The 13,299-nt window shown below is 36.7% G+C and overlaps 1 protein-coding gene across 6 annotated transcripts in view; it reads left to right on the top strand.

The window, feature by feature from the left end:
* Positions 1–13,299, top strand: part of St7 (suppression of tumorigenicity 7) — a 315,589-nt gene that overhangs the window by 4,873 nt on the left and 297,417 nt on the right. The window contains exon 1 of one of the 6 annotated variants that reach the window (XM_010621887.3): positions 12–226. The exons of 4 other annotated variants lie outside the window; for them this stretch is intronic. Coding sequence is in view for 1 of the 2 variants with exons in the window: in XM_010621886.3 (XP_010620188.1) it covers position 328 (1 nt within the window). In the remaining variant the exon portion in view is untranslated. Of the gene's footprint in view, positions 1–11; positions 329–13,299 lie in introns of those variants that run through there. One more of the 6 variants, XM_010621886.3, reaches the window with a different exon arrangement.

Raw genomic sequence — 13,299 nt, 5'->3', positions numbered from 1 at the left:
GGGCCCCGAGCTGAGCCCAGCGCTAGGTGGCTGCGAGGGTGGTCGCCCGGCTTCCGACAGATGACGTGTCAGGTCTCCAAACGGAGTGTGGAAGGACGGAGGACGGACTGGAGATCTGGAATTTCGGATGGTCCCCGTTGACGTTTTAAGGGACCTCTCCGGGTGTCCTTCCCCTCTAAACCGGTGCGCCCCGCGAGTCTCCTGTCCGCGACCGTAAGAGCAGACGGTAATTAGGACAGGATCTTCATAAACGTGGAGCCAGCCGACTGAATCGTTAACAAATACCACCACTGAGAAAACGCAGGCCAAGAGTAACACTGCAGAGACAGTTAAGAAGCACAAAGTATATTTTTAAGGAAGGGGTACAGTCCTTGAAGTCGGGAAGTAATAATGGACTCAACATTTAAAAAATTTTTTTTTATTTCAGTACTCTGAGAAATTCTTACGGTCTAAATATTATCTTTATCTTCTGTCGTGTGATTTACATATTATAGGTCTGGAAATGTGCTTGTAAATTCGTAAAAACTCTTCAGAACACCTAGGAGAATGTGCTCATTTTTGTGAGGGTTTGTGCTTATGATACTAAACTTCAGCGTCTTAGGCTATTTTCACAGTCATTCCTTGGATAGTGTCACTGGGAGGTGGTAAGATTCTGTACCCTGGAGTTCTCTCCCATTGAATAGGCTCTGCTCAGCCCTTTGAATGGAGTCATTTCAGAGACCCTGGCTTTTGGGCTTCTCATCTTTTAGGATGGCTGCTTGTCGCAATATTGTCTTCCTTGCTTTAGGCAAATGTCTTTCATAATACCTTCTAGTCTCAAAGTCCTAAACTTTCTAAGAATTTGAGTATATGTATCATGTATTTACTGGTAAATGCATTGGTTTTGTTTCTCCCCGAAAATTTATTGAAGAAATTTAAAAACTATGACACTTTCTTATTGATACACATTGTGTGTGTGCCATGCTTACTTAAATACAATAGGTTAAGTCAACATCTGTGCATATATTCGTGCATGTGTGCACGAGTGCCACATAGCAGTGCTTTAGACGGAACAGGTAAAAAGAAAATATCTATTGGGAAAAGGTGTAGATTATGAAAGAAATTTGTTAGGTCCTCTCCTAGCAACTTTAAATTTAGCATTTCTCTGTAGATACCTTTGTCAATTTGTATAGGGGCATTTCTCACTTGGGCTTAAAGTATGAGAACATTTTCTGTAGTGTCATGATTGAATAAGGCTGAAACTTTTTCCAGTGATGCTGGACTTTTGTTTTTAGTGTAGTTTTATGCAGATTTTAGTCATAAAGGAAGATAAAAAGAGAAGCACACAGAGAACATTCACCTCTGTTCTATTCCTATGAGAATGTATCAGAGGAGAGGCTTTGGCATCAGTTTTGAGACATGAAATTAGGGAAGTGAGCCAGCCTAGAACAGATTAGGTTTTTTGAGAAGTACTGACAGACATTGGAGGCCTTTTTTCTTCTAAGTAAAAGTGAGAAACGATAGGAGGAAGGATGCCAAAAGATTGCTTTCTCAATTCCCTCTTTTCCTTGCCAATTCCCCTTCCCATTGGGAACAAATTTCTGTAAGTTATTGAGGGGAAAGTTTCAGAGAAAGAACTTGCTAATCAGCACCCCCCTATAAGTGAGGCAAGATTTACCCTTCTGTGATTATACTACTTGCAGGGATCCCTAAATAGGTTCCTATGGGGCTAATTTTGTTTTCCTTAAATTCTGTGCTGCTTGCCCTTCTTGTGATGAAGCCAAGTGTGTCCCTGGAGAGGCTGTTGAATCTAGAACTGCTTTAAGGGGAGTTGTGGGTCTGTATGTGTCTCCCATACCAATCTGGTGAGGCAGAGCTACAGGGTAGCCAGAAGCCAGGGTTTCCATGACACAGGTCCAGTTCTGCATGGTATGAGATAGAATCTGGTAAAATATTCTGAGTTATTCTTGGAGATCTGTACGACATCTTCAGTATCTTGATTACTTGTGGGAATTTAAATAATTTTAACCTCATTTTATGCTTGTTTTATTTTGTGAACTTCTCAAATACCTCCTATGCATAGAGCATTATGGTAGGTTCTATTATGAGAAAAAAATGTGCAAGTTTATGAAACTCGAGCTAAATAAGGAGTTTATAACATGAGCACATCTTCTCATTATGCAAGGTGGAGCAGGGAAAGTTGATGGGAATTCCTTTGAACTGAGGCTTGGAATGTGAAGACAGTTGTGGTTCTGAGTTTGGGATGCTCAACCTCCTGAAGGCATGGAGATGCTTAAGTGTGGGTCAGATTCAGAGAACAATGAATCATAGGAAATTTTAATTCAAGACAATAAAGGACTTGAATGAACAACTATACCATCCTTTTAAAAAAGCCCTTAGATCATGTGTTGTGTACTTTAAGGTTCTTTTAAAAATAATTTAGTTTCATGGGCTAGGGATTTAGCTCAGTGATTCCACCACTGCCTGCCTTGCAAGCACAGGGTCCCTAGTTTGATCCCTGGTACCAACCAACAAACAAACAAAACAAAAAAATTTAGTTTCATGATACAACTTCCTTACTCTCAGGCTGAGTTTGCTTGATTTCCATTGGACAATGACAGTACCATTTAGATATAGTTCAAAAAATTTTATTCTGCTAGAAAACACACAGGAGACTTCACAAAGGCTATCAAATCTTGTAATGAAAAATTATTTTTTAAAAAGGGGAGAAAATAAACACATTAGTGGTAGCTCACAGTGGTTAACTGATAATTCACTGTTGAGTAGGAGAATGTTAAAATAATTTTGTGATTCACTGAGAATAGAATGAACTTTTAACAAGATTTAAAAATACTCCAAGTTATATTACTTGTCATTTTTCAACTGAATTAATATCATAAAACAGTGCTTTTCCAGAAGAGTAGGAAATTAATTGTGGGTCGAAGCAGTAATGAAAGGTATTATTAAAATAATAGGTAGATTTGTCTAAAAAGCAGCATGATAATTTCCTTATACTGTGATGCTAGTAGCACTCTCTCATCTATTCTTTATTCTAGGTTTTAAATATTGTGTTTGAAACACCCTATGTGACATACCTTTTCTTAAAATATTCACCTTTGCAATTTTTGAACTAAGTAGCTTAAGTGATTTTCCAGTTTTATTTCCTGAAATGCAGGTTTTTAGACATCTTGAATTCCTATTTCATTCCTTTTAGAAAACTAATCTATAGTAGGTTGACCTAATTTAAAGTTATTTGTGTTATAAAGCATTTTTATGTTAAGATGATAAATACAGATCCAAAACTCATACTGTTGAAATCATATTAGCTACAGCTCAGTTTTTTTTTATGTCAAAAATGATTGCTCTAAATTTAATTAACACCCTGGGTATCTTCCTTCTCTGGCTTAATTGCAGTTTTATATATATGACTTTTGCCCCTGTTTTTGCATATTGTCCAAAATGATCTCCTCTAGCTGTAAATCACACCTGTTATAGCTTCTGTTTAGATGTTTAGATGTCAAAGCTTCATTTGGTCATAAGCGTGGCTTTTTCAGAGGTGTCTGAATCTAGAGTGCATGACTGATTCAGGATGCAGTGCCAGGATTAAGGGTGCTGAGATTAAGGATGGATGATTACAAAATGAATCCACTGATTGCTTTGGCACTTCTCTAATCCGAGTAGCCTACTTAGCTATAAAAGGGGCATAAAAAGCTGCTAAGGTCCCTTGTTTGCTTTGCTACCTTCTGCCCACCATGAACTGTTTCTCCTTTGCAATACCTGTCTGCCATGCCATCCTGCCTTGGAGCCAGGCAATTATGGACTGCAACCTCTACAGACTGTGAGGTAAATAGCCTTTCCTCCTTTACTTTTGGGTCTCAGGAATTTCGTCTCAGCAATGAGAAAATTAACTAAGACAACACCCATCCTTCAAGAACCACCTTGTGTTGCCGGGCATGGTGGTGCATGCCTGTAATCCCAGCATTCCCGAGGCTGAGGCAGCAGGATTGCTGTGAGTTCAAGACCAGCCTGGTCTACATAGTGAATTCCAGGTCAGTCTCAACTACATAGTGAGACTCTGTCTCAAAAAAACCAAAAAACAATACAAAACCAGCTTGTGTGCTGCCTTCTGAGCCCTTCAACTGAAGGACACTTTTTCTCTAGCTTGCACAGTGTTCTTTTGGAGGCTTGTTGGCAGTTTATACCTTACATGTGTCTCTCTGTGTGTTTCTTTTGTATGCATAAAATTTATCGCTTCTACTAGGCTCTAATTCTTTGACTTCTAGTTTGATGCTTTGCACAGGGTAGGTCCTTCTTTACTGGATGAATAAATCTCCATGTTACTGTGTATGTAGTAAGTTGGGACTGGTACAGTGGAATTGATCACTTTACTGGGTCTGTGCTATCTGCTTTCAGCTTTACATTGAGGTAACAGGCTGTCACTAAAACTTAAATAGTATGATTGGTCTTATTTATCTAATTCGTGGTGGTCTAGTTTATGAACACCTGAAAGAGCACTTTTTCTGATTAATGTCAGCTTTGAGTTTAGGTTGTATCTGAGATTCCTTAGTTGCTCTTATTTACCCTTGGAGGTATTTCTCTCAGCAATAACCAATGGATTACCTTTTCTTTTTTGTTTTGTTTTGTTTTCTTTTTTTTGAGACGGGGTCTTATGATGTAGTTCAGGCTAGTCTTGAACTCACTTTGTGGCCAAAGTTGGCCTTGAACTCAAGGCAGTCCTTCTCCCTCAGTCCCTGAGTGCTGGAACTATTATTATTGATGCCTTTTTCAGCAGCCTTCAGCTTCTGGGTATATAAAATGATGGGTTTATATTCCTGAAGATTCCTTCTAGCTCCAGGATTCTGTCTCGGTGTCTTCGGATGAATTTCATTGAGTGTAGCAGCATAAAAGTATGTAAATATTAAATGTATATCATCCTAAGAAATGATGACATGGCAGATTTTCAAATCTACCCAGAAAAATTATGTATATATTCACACACACACACATATACATATAGTTTTGACTCATTCTAGTCCTTAGTGAATACAACCACATTTTATGTAGCTTCTTTCTTCAATGACTTTCACTGCACTGAAAAGCAAATACAAATATATTACAAAGTTTGATCTTCTAGCCCCCTTCTTACCCCTAGAATCTGAACTTCTACCTCTTTTGCTACCCATTCCCCTCAAGCTGGGATTCTTCCTTAGTCTTAAACATGCTGAGCTTGTTCCTGTGTGATGGTCTTTGTGTTGGCTGTTCCCTCCAACCAGAATGCTGTGCCACTTGATTTTTGAATGGTCGTCTTCTTGCCATTCACATCTCTGCTTAAATTCACTTCTTTTGAGAGGCTTCAAAAATGACTGTTGTGTCACTGTCATTTCACCAGACTTGAATTCTCTGCATAGAGCTTCACACTGTTTTGATGTAATTCTTGTCTATTAATTTACTACTTTGTCTTACATGTGACTGTAAATTCCACGAGAGTAGGGACCCCCTTTGTCTTGTTTGTATTACTGTGTATCCTCAGAATCTAGAACAGTGGCTGGGCTCGACACACACTCAATTTGTATTTGTTAAATGAAGGGAAAACTATGCCGGTTGGTTGAGGTAACTTGGCAGTAACGTCCTTTAGGAAATGATTTGGAAACCTACCATGTCGTCATTTCTTAGGAGGTTAAGAATCATGTTTACTAAGTAAAATGATAAAGAGTAGCCTGAAATGTTTCCTGATATTTCAAGGTATCAGTATATTTAGATTTGTTCTTTAAGGGTAGGATTTAAGGAAGGCTGTTGTCTGGTCCCTATTGTAAATTTAATATAAAGAGTGTTAAGAATCAAAGCTTGGTAGCTTTGGGAGCCCATTTGGGTAACATAACTTGCTGTGGCAAACCAGGATTTACAGAATTAAGCACTTATCTGTAAGGTTGTAGCCTAGGGTTCTACCAACAAGGAAGAAATTGTTATTTATGTGGAAAATAAAGCAGAAGAAAGATTTAGTTGGGAAAATTTTCTGAGCAACATTAACTGGCATAATGAAACTTGACACATAGAAACATAATGTGAAGTGATTAGAAATACTTCAGCATCTCTCAGCATCATTTCAAGTTCATGTATTAGCTTGTTCACTCCTCTAACTTTAGGAATCATTTCTAAAGTTATGAGAGGCTAGGGTGAAAATAGTTTAAGCATTATAGAAGTTTGTTTTATAGCCAATTTTTCTGGAGTATTTCTTTCTGCACAAAATATGTATCTATTGAGAAAATTGGCTATGATGAAATGAAAGGAGCACTGTATATAAAATTAGAAGATTTGAATTCAAATTCTAGTTTTCCATGTTGGGTAGCTTTAGACAAATTACTTTGTAAGGCTTTCCATTTATAAGATGATGACAGTAATCTATATCATAGGCTTGTTTATCCTGATGTCTAAATGAGATAACATTTAGCTTTGAGCGCTAAGCATAGCACATAAATAACATCAGTAGTCATATAACATAAACCTAGTTGTACTTGTTCATTTCATTGACTGAACTGTGTTCATTTATTCATTAATTCACCCACTACTTAGTTTATTCAATCATTTAGAGAAGCAAGTGCCTGTAAAATTGAATCTGTATTATATATTATTTGGACACACAATGTCCTGTCAGTTTTTTTCCTCTACGCCTCTGCACTTGTTTTCTTTGTTGTACAATCAGCATCCTCTAATATGCTTTCAAGTTTGTTAATACTTTCCGATGTGCTTGCTTCCTATGAGGAATCACATTACATCTTAAAAATAAGGTTGACCAAAAAAAAAAAAAAAAAAAAAAGGCCAGGGATTTAGCTGACAGCCTCACAAGCACAAGCTCCAGAGTTCAATCCCCTGTACCAACCACAAAAAAAGTTTTTTGTATACATCAGTTGATTGGAACTAAGGAAGGATGAAGAATTCTTAATTTTATTGAATTATTATACGAGTCAGGCACTGTGCAGTCTGATTTGTCATTGATTTTAGACTCCTTGGAATTGTTTGCAAAAGCCTATTTGTGTCCCTTAAGATGGTTGGTTCCCTTTTTGTACGTGTGTGGAATGAAGATTGTTCACAACAAAAAGAATAGTTACTTGTTTGTCTTAACAATACAAATGAATATATTTAAAGTTCATATTAATTTATGAATGAGGATGAAAACTTAGTGGAGATTTTTGTAGTACTTTTAGAAGGGACTATTTCCTTACTATACTCAAAAGAGCTTGAGAGCAAGGATTGTGACTTTTCTTGTTTGCATTTCCATTTTGGATTCATTGTTCATTGGTGATACTTGAAAAGATGGATGTGTGACTTAGATTGGGTATCTTTAACACTTTCCAAGATTGTTGGCACTTGTGGTCCTATTCTTATTTCCCTTCACCTCTGAAGGTTTTCGTTTTTTTGAGTTCATAGGGATGTTGCTGTGGTTTAGCACTGAAGACTAGGCTTATTAGTTGGCTCACAACTGAATCTTAGAGGATTCTTCTGGCGTAGTTGGGCAAACGTTCAAAGACAGGAAGGAGAAAGTATATTCCTGCATATTCAGAGGTGATTGCCAGGGGAAGAATTAATGGAGAAACCTAGGAAACAAAAGGGGAAGGAGAGATAGTGGAGTATAGTCATGGTTGGTGAGCTGCTAGGCCTGATAGCGCAGACCTATAATTCCAACACTCTGGAGTGCTAGGCAGGAGAATTGCAGCAAGTTTCAGGCCAGCCTGGGCTCTGTAGTACAGGGCTAGCCTGAGCTACAGAGGGTGACTCTATCTTTAAAAAAAAAAAAAGAGTTGTAAGATGGGTGGGAATGGTTCAGTGATTGGATGCAGGGCTAGCATGATATTGTCTGAAAATGTGCAACTGGACAAATACAATTTATAGTGTGTTTATATGTTTTAGTCTGTAAAAGGCACATCCATGGCTATTCTCTGAATGTTTGTGTTAAGATGGCTCCTTGCCAGCTTGGTGAAGGAATTAGTCCTTTGACTACACTACAGCTTCATATGAGAAAGTAAAATGAGTAAGAAAGTGCTTTTTAGACTATAAAATACTTTTCAACCTAAAGTATTACAGTAGCCTGCTTTGCCAGAAGCTTGTATGCTATAGGTGTGGCTCTCACAGTGAAATGATAGGTTAAAATATATGTGGTCTTTTTCTCCTGTATATTCTTTCAGAAATTGCACCAATCAGGAAAACAGGTTATTGATTGTTTGGAACCACACTATTGAAGAATGTTTGTTGCATACAGGAAATAATATCTCCTGGCATCCTTGATGTATTTAATATACCATTGTGAAGAGTTTTACAGAGTTTTGAGTTTTCCAGAAGAAAGAAAATACATAATGAAACTTTCTTGATGTTACAGTGGAACAGGACAGTTGTACATGTGTTACTCTTACCCATTATTTAAATGTAACAGGCATTTGTGCACTACCTACTTTGCTAAAATAAACTGACAGGCCCAGTTAGCTCTAGCAGTATTTTGTTAGCTGTGGCCCTGGTCAGAAGGATCATTGTTTAATTGCAGTTATTAACTCTCCCCAAAATAAGGCAGCATTTATCTGAAAGGCTTTTTTTAACCCTATGAATTTTTGGAAACAAAGTGTACCAGTTGCTCATAACTGTGGAGACCTCTAACTTTGGTTCCTAAATTGATCTACAGATCTAATAAAAGATCTTGGCAAAATGTCAGTCCATCTTTCAGAAGTTTTAGCAAACATTTAGAGAGCTAAAGGATTTTAAAGAAATCTCTTAGGTGCAAGTCCTATTTGTTTTATGATGAAAAAGCTTAACAATTTAAAATAACACAAACAGTAGATGCACGGAGGTATAAAAAGCACTGAGGTCTTTAAAAAGCAGCAGCTTTTATACATAACCATTTTGGTTCTGAATTTATGAGGGATCTAGAGTAGAGGCTTTGTTTTATTTTGAAGTCAGTTGTAATACCATTCTGAGGTATTATTTCATTAGCAGTAGTTCTCTCTGGGAAGCTTTTTAAATTTCTAGTCTACTAATCTTGAACTATAAGAATGAAATTTACTTACCTTCCATGTTGGTCTTTTTCATTCATCAGATAAATCGTGATTATTTAGTATTCCTAAAAGAACTAATAAAATAGTGCTGTTGGGGTGCTTTGCAATTTGTTACAGCCACTTAACTTAGTTGATTCTGCTTATGTGACATAGATTAGATTTGTGAAGTGTAACAAACTGGTATAACCCGAGTTGGGGTGTGGTGTGTGTGTATGTGTATGTGTGTAGAATTATTCTATATCGTTATCATCTTTAAAGCAAAACTAAACAAATTATACTTTTCTCAGTTCAGGCTTAGTTGATGCTATGGTTTAGAGAAAATATAATTTTCTTAACTTGTGTATGTTGCAGAAATATATTTCTTATGGATAATGGTTTTGTAACTTAAAGGAAAGTGTTTTAAATTATACCATTACATTTGAGAGATGAAGCACGATTAAGCTACATTATAATTTTTTAATATTAGAAACTCACTTCCTGAGTTTTTTCTCTAAACTGAAAGTTTTATAATCATTTAATAAAATTCTCAAAATGTAATTTGAAATTGTATACAAAATTTAATCATAAACAGTAAAAATGTTTTCTTTTAAATTATTTGAACAAATTCTGTTTCTGGAACGAATTACAGAATAAATGGCAGTGTAACACTAAGTTTGAGCAAATATATGCAGGTGTTAATTAGGTTGGGCTATAAAAATACTACTAATGTTTGACTTTTTTTTTGTTACCGGGGATCAAACTCGAGACCTTGCACTTGTGAAGCAGGTTGCAGAACCACTGACTGAGCTGAATCCCTGACCCCTACACTGACTTATTTTTTACTGTCTAAAGAAAATAATGTAACAATTTCTGGGAGCTTCTAAAGGATAGTTAAGGAATTACAGTTATAAAAAAATGAACATTTTTAGCTTTACCATGAAATAAATGTGATAGAGGAGAGAAATAATATCCTTAAAAAGGACAAGACAAACAACAGTGCTACTGTTTGGGGAAAGATCTGAATTAAATTTATTTATTAAATTATATTGGTAAATATAGCCATTGTCAGGCTGGAACTAGAAGAGAAAATGGATCTGTGTAGCAGCGATCACAAGTAAGAATTTTCTGCCTACTCTGATGTGAACATTATGGCCAGCCATTCTCATGATTAATTCACTTTCTAGGAACAGGTGCAGCTTAGATATGAAATATAGGGGCTCAGTGGTAGAATGCTTGTCTAGCATGCATGAGACTCTGGGTTCACTGCCCAGCACCAAAAATATTAAAAACAAAGTGCCTTTAAGAAAGTAAAATATAGAGTCCTTTTAAAGTATTTTCTTCTGTAAAAACAAAATGAAATACAAAAATATGTAGATATTGCAACAGTGTCTTTTTAGTAACTATAGCCTCTGTCACAGTCATTTATTATTTCCATAATCTGTTACATTTCATGAAAACATGGTATTCACATATTAATACTTTTGCTACTTGGCTTTATGGATATATCTTGTTAGCAGTGATTAGCCTGTCAGAAAATTGAGACATACAGGTAGATAGACAGTATCACTCCTTTCAGGTAAGTTGTTTTTACTGGATGTTTTAAATAGTTTAGGAAAGTTCAGATATATTTGTAGGCAGGAGTTCCAACTGTTTGTGAAATCACTCTATTTTCAGCTTGCACTTAAGCAAAAACAGTTCTTTCCTAGATCTGGCTCATTATTTTCATTCTTGTTTTTTTTTTTAGAGGAACTGGAGAACAAATAAACGATTGCTTCTTGTACCATAATATTATATATCTGTGATTCCCTGTTCTGGATTTCTTATTGTAGAATGTTGAAAAATTTCTAAAAAAGGATAGTAAAATTCTCAAATCAATAAAAAAATTAACATGTCATATGTTACTTTTAGAAATAAAATAACTGTTAGGAAATCAAACCACCCATGCTCTATGTGACAAAGTGTTGGGAATATCAAAGGATTTGTTTAGCTATTTGTGAGTTTTTATCATTCCTACTTCTTTTTTTTGGCACTAGTCACAAAGTAACTTAAACTTATTTGGCTAGTGAGTAGGACTAAGGATATGTTTGTGTGAATATGTAATAACAATTCCTGGCCTGTTCTGGATGGCTCTAGCCCCTCACAGGGCCCAGCAGCACCTACCTGCCCTCAGAGGCCCCCAAATGCTCCCCTTCTCTGTAAATGTACCAGCTGAACTCTGGCTGAATTCTGGCTCCTGGCACTTAGGATTCCTGTCCCATCTTCCCTTCTCATTAGTTCTGTTGTCAGGGCCATCAAACAATGGTTTTGGTCAGGCAGTTTAGTCAGACCTGGGGGCAGGTTTGGAGGTGTAGCTGGTGAAGTCGCGTGGGACCTTTCTGCTAATTGCAGCCCACCTCTCTACTTTAACATGTAGTATAGTAAAGTTGATGGTGCCCATACCACATTTTAGCACAAGGTTAAAGTGTGGGTTTAAATTGTGTACCAGTTCTGTGATCTTAACACTAGTTACCTTATTTATAACACCTCAAGATTATTACGAATATTAAATAAGTAAAGCCTAAGTCAATGCCAGCATATCTAAGTACTCAATACATTGTTGATATTTAGTTGTAGCCTACTGTTGCTGCTACTACTATAATCCTGAGTTTTTGCTATAATTCTCATTGTCTGACTCAATCAGGTTTTTCTGGAGTTAACTTCTACACTGACTTAAGTGGATCTGTTCACCTTTTTCGTGCTTACATACATGTCCTCAGTTGTTTTCTGTTTTCCTTCAGTTTTGAGGGGAAATGTTTGACAGCAGTAGTAGGAACTCCATTCCTAGTCCAAATAAATAAGCTTTTGTATTTATTTCTTAACTTTACTGCTTAACTCTTTGTACTCTGTTGCCTACTTTCATAATTTATCTGGAATTTCTTAAACCTTATGGGTAATTTCAAAGTGAAATTCCTTAATTTCTTCTCAGGTCTTGTTTTGTTGATTTGTTGCACTGTAGAAAGGGATTTTTGTATGTTGGACCTGTAGTATCTAACCATGAATGAATCAATTCATTGAGTCGTATGTTTAGCAAGTCACAGTCCTTGGTATGGGTATGGAGAAATGGAATGAGGACCACAGTGTAGCCTCTTTTCTTCATATATTGAGGTATTGAAGACTTCATCCTCATGACCAAAAGTCCCACCTCCATATATCACATTGGGGATTAGACTTCAATGTATGAATTTTGGGGAGACATAAACATTCAGTCCACAGCATTGTGACTTGGTTTTCTGGACTGGTTGTTGCAGGTTGTGGGCCTGAATTCTATTTTAATATATGGTCTTGTGTTGCCTGTTTGTACATTAAGTCTTTTACCCAATACACAGGTGGGGTATCTATCTCAGTATTTGGTATAGTTTATCATGTATGCTATTGTTTTTAAGAATTCAACTGCCATGAAAGGTGAAGGAAGAGTTCACTTTATTCAGAGGTATACTGAGAATTGTTTACTGTTTGGAAACTCACGACTCCAATAGGAATGCCATTTTTATAGTATCTGAGTCACTAGTAGGGTTTGCATTCACAGTGATGTTACATAGGGGTACAAATGATTAAGTACTCATTAAGTCCTCCATCGGAATCACCAAGACATTTGCATTTTTTATAAAATTATATTTAAGTAGGACCAGGACAAGTGTGAGACAAATGGGTTGTTAGCTGCAAACTTTAAGGGGATACTCTGAGTCCTGCAGGTGCAAGTTCAGCACTTACATGACTTTGCCCCCTTAAACTTTGCACTGTAAGCCTCTTGTGTCTTCCTATTCCTGCCTTCCTTACAAATTATATTCTGTTTAACACACATGGTGCACCTGCACACTGGAGCCTGAACCTAGTATTTTTGAGCTGAGCTACATTCTCAGGCCTTTTATATTTTTTATTTTGAGACAGGGTTGGGCCGGGGATTTAGCTCAGTGATGCTGCTGCCTGCCTTGCAAGCACAAGGTCCAGAGTTTGATTCCCGGTACCAAAACAAACAAACAAACAAACAAATATTTTGAGACAGGGTCTTGCTAAGTTGCCAAGGCTGGGCTCCAACTTGTAGTCTAGAATGTTGATGTTACAAGCTTATGCCACCACACCCGCCTTTCTTTATATTGTAGTTAGGGTATTATGTCAATTAAAAAATTTATGTTACTAGACAGATTATTTATTCAGTTTCTTGCAGGATAGAAAGAGGTGTTTAAATAAGCTGTTCATTAAAGGAGGTGTTAGATCGATTTGTCTGAGAACACATACCAGAAGTATCCATTTCTAGGCTATATGA

This window comes from Fukomys damarensis, unplaced genomic scaffold (genome assembly GCF_012274545.1).
Source record: "Fukomys damarensis isolate Sample0158 unplaced genomic scaffold, DMR_v1.0_HiC HiC_scaffold_4, whole genome shotgun sequence".
Lineage (NCBI taxonomy): Eukaryota > Metazoa > Chordata > Mammalia > Rodentia > Bathyergidae > Fukomys > Fukomys damarensis.
This window is presented reverse-complemented; position numbering and strand designations above follow the sequence as displayed.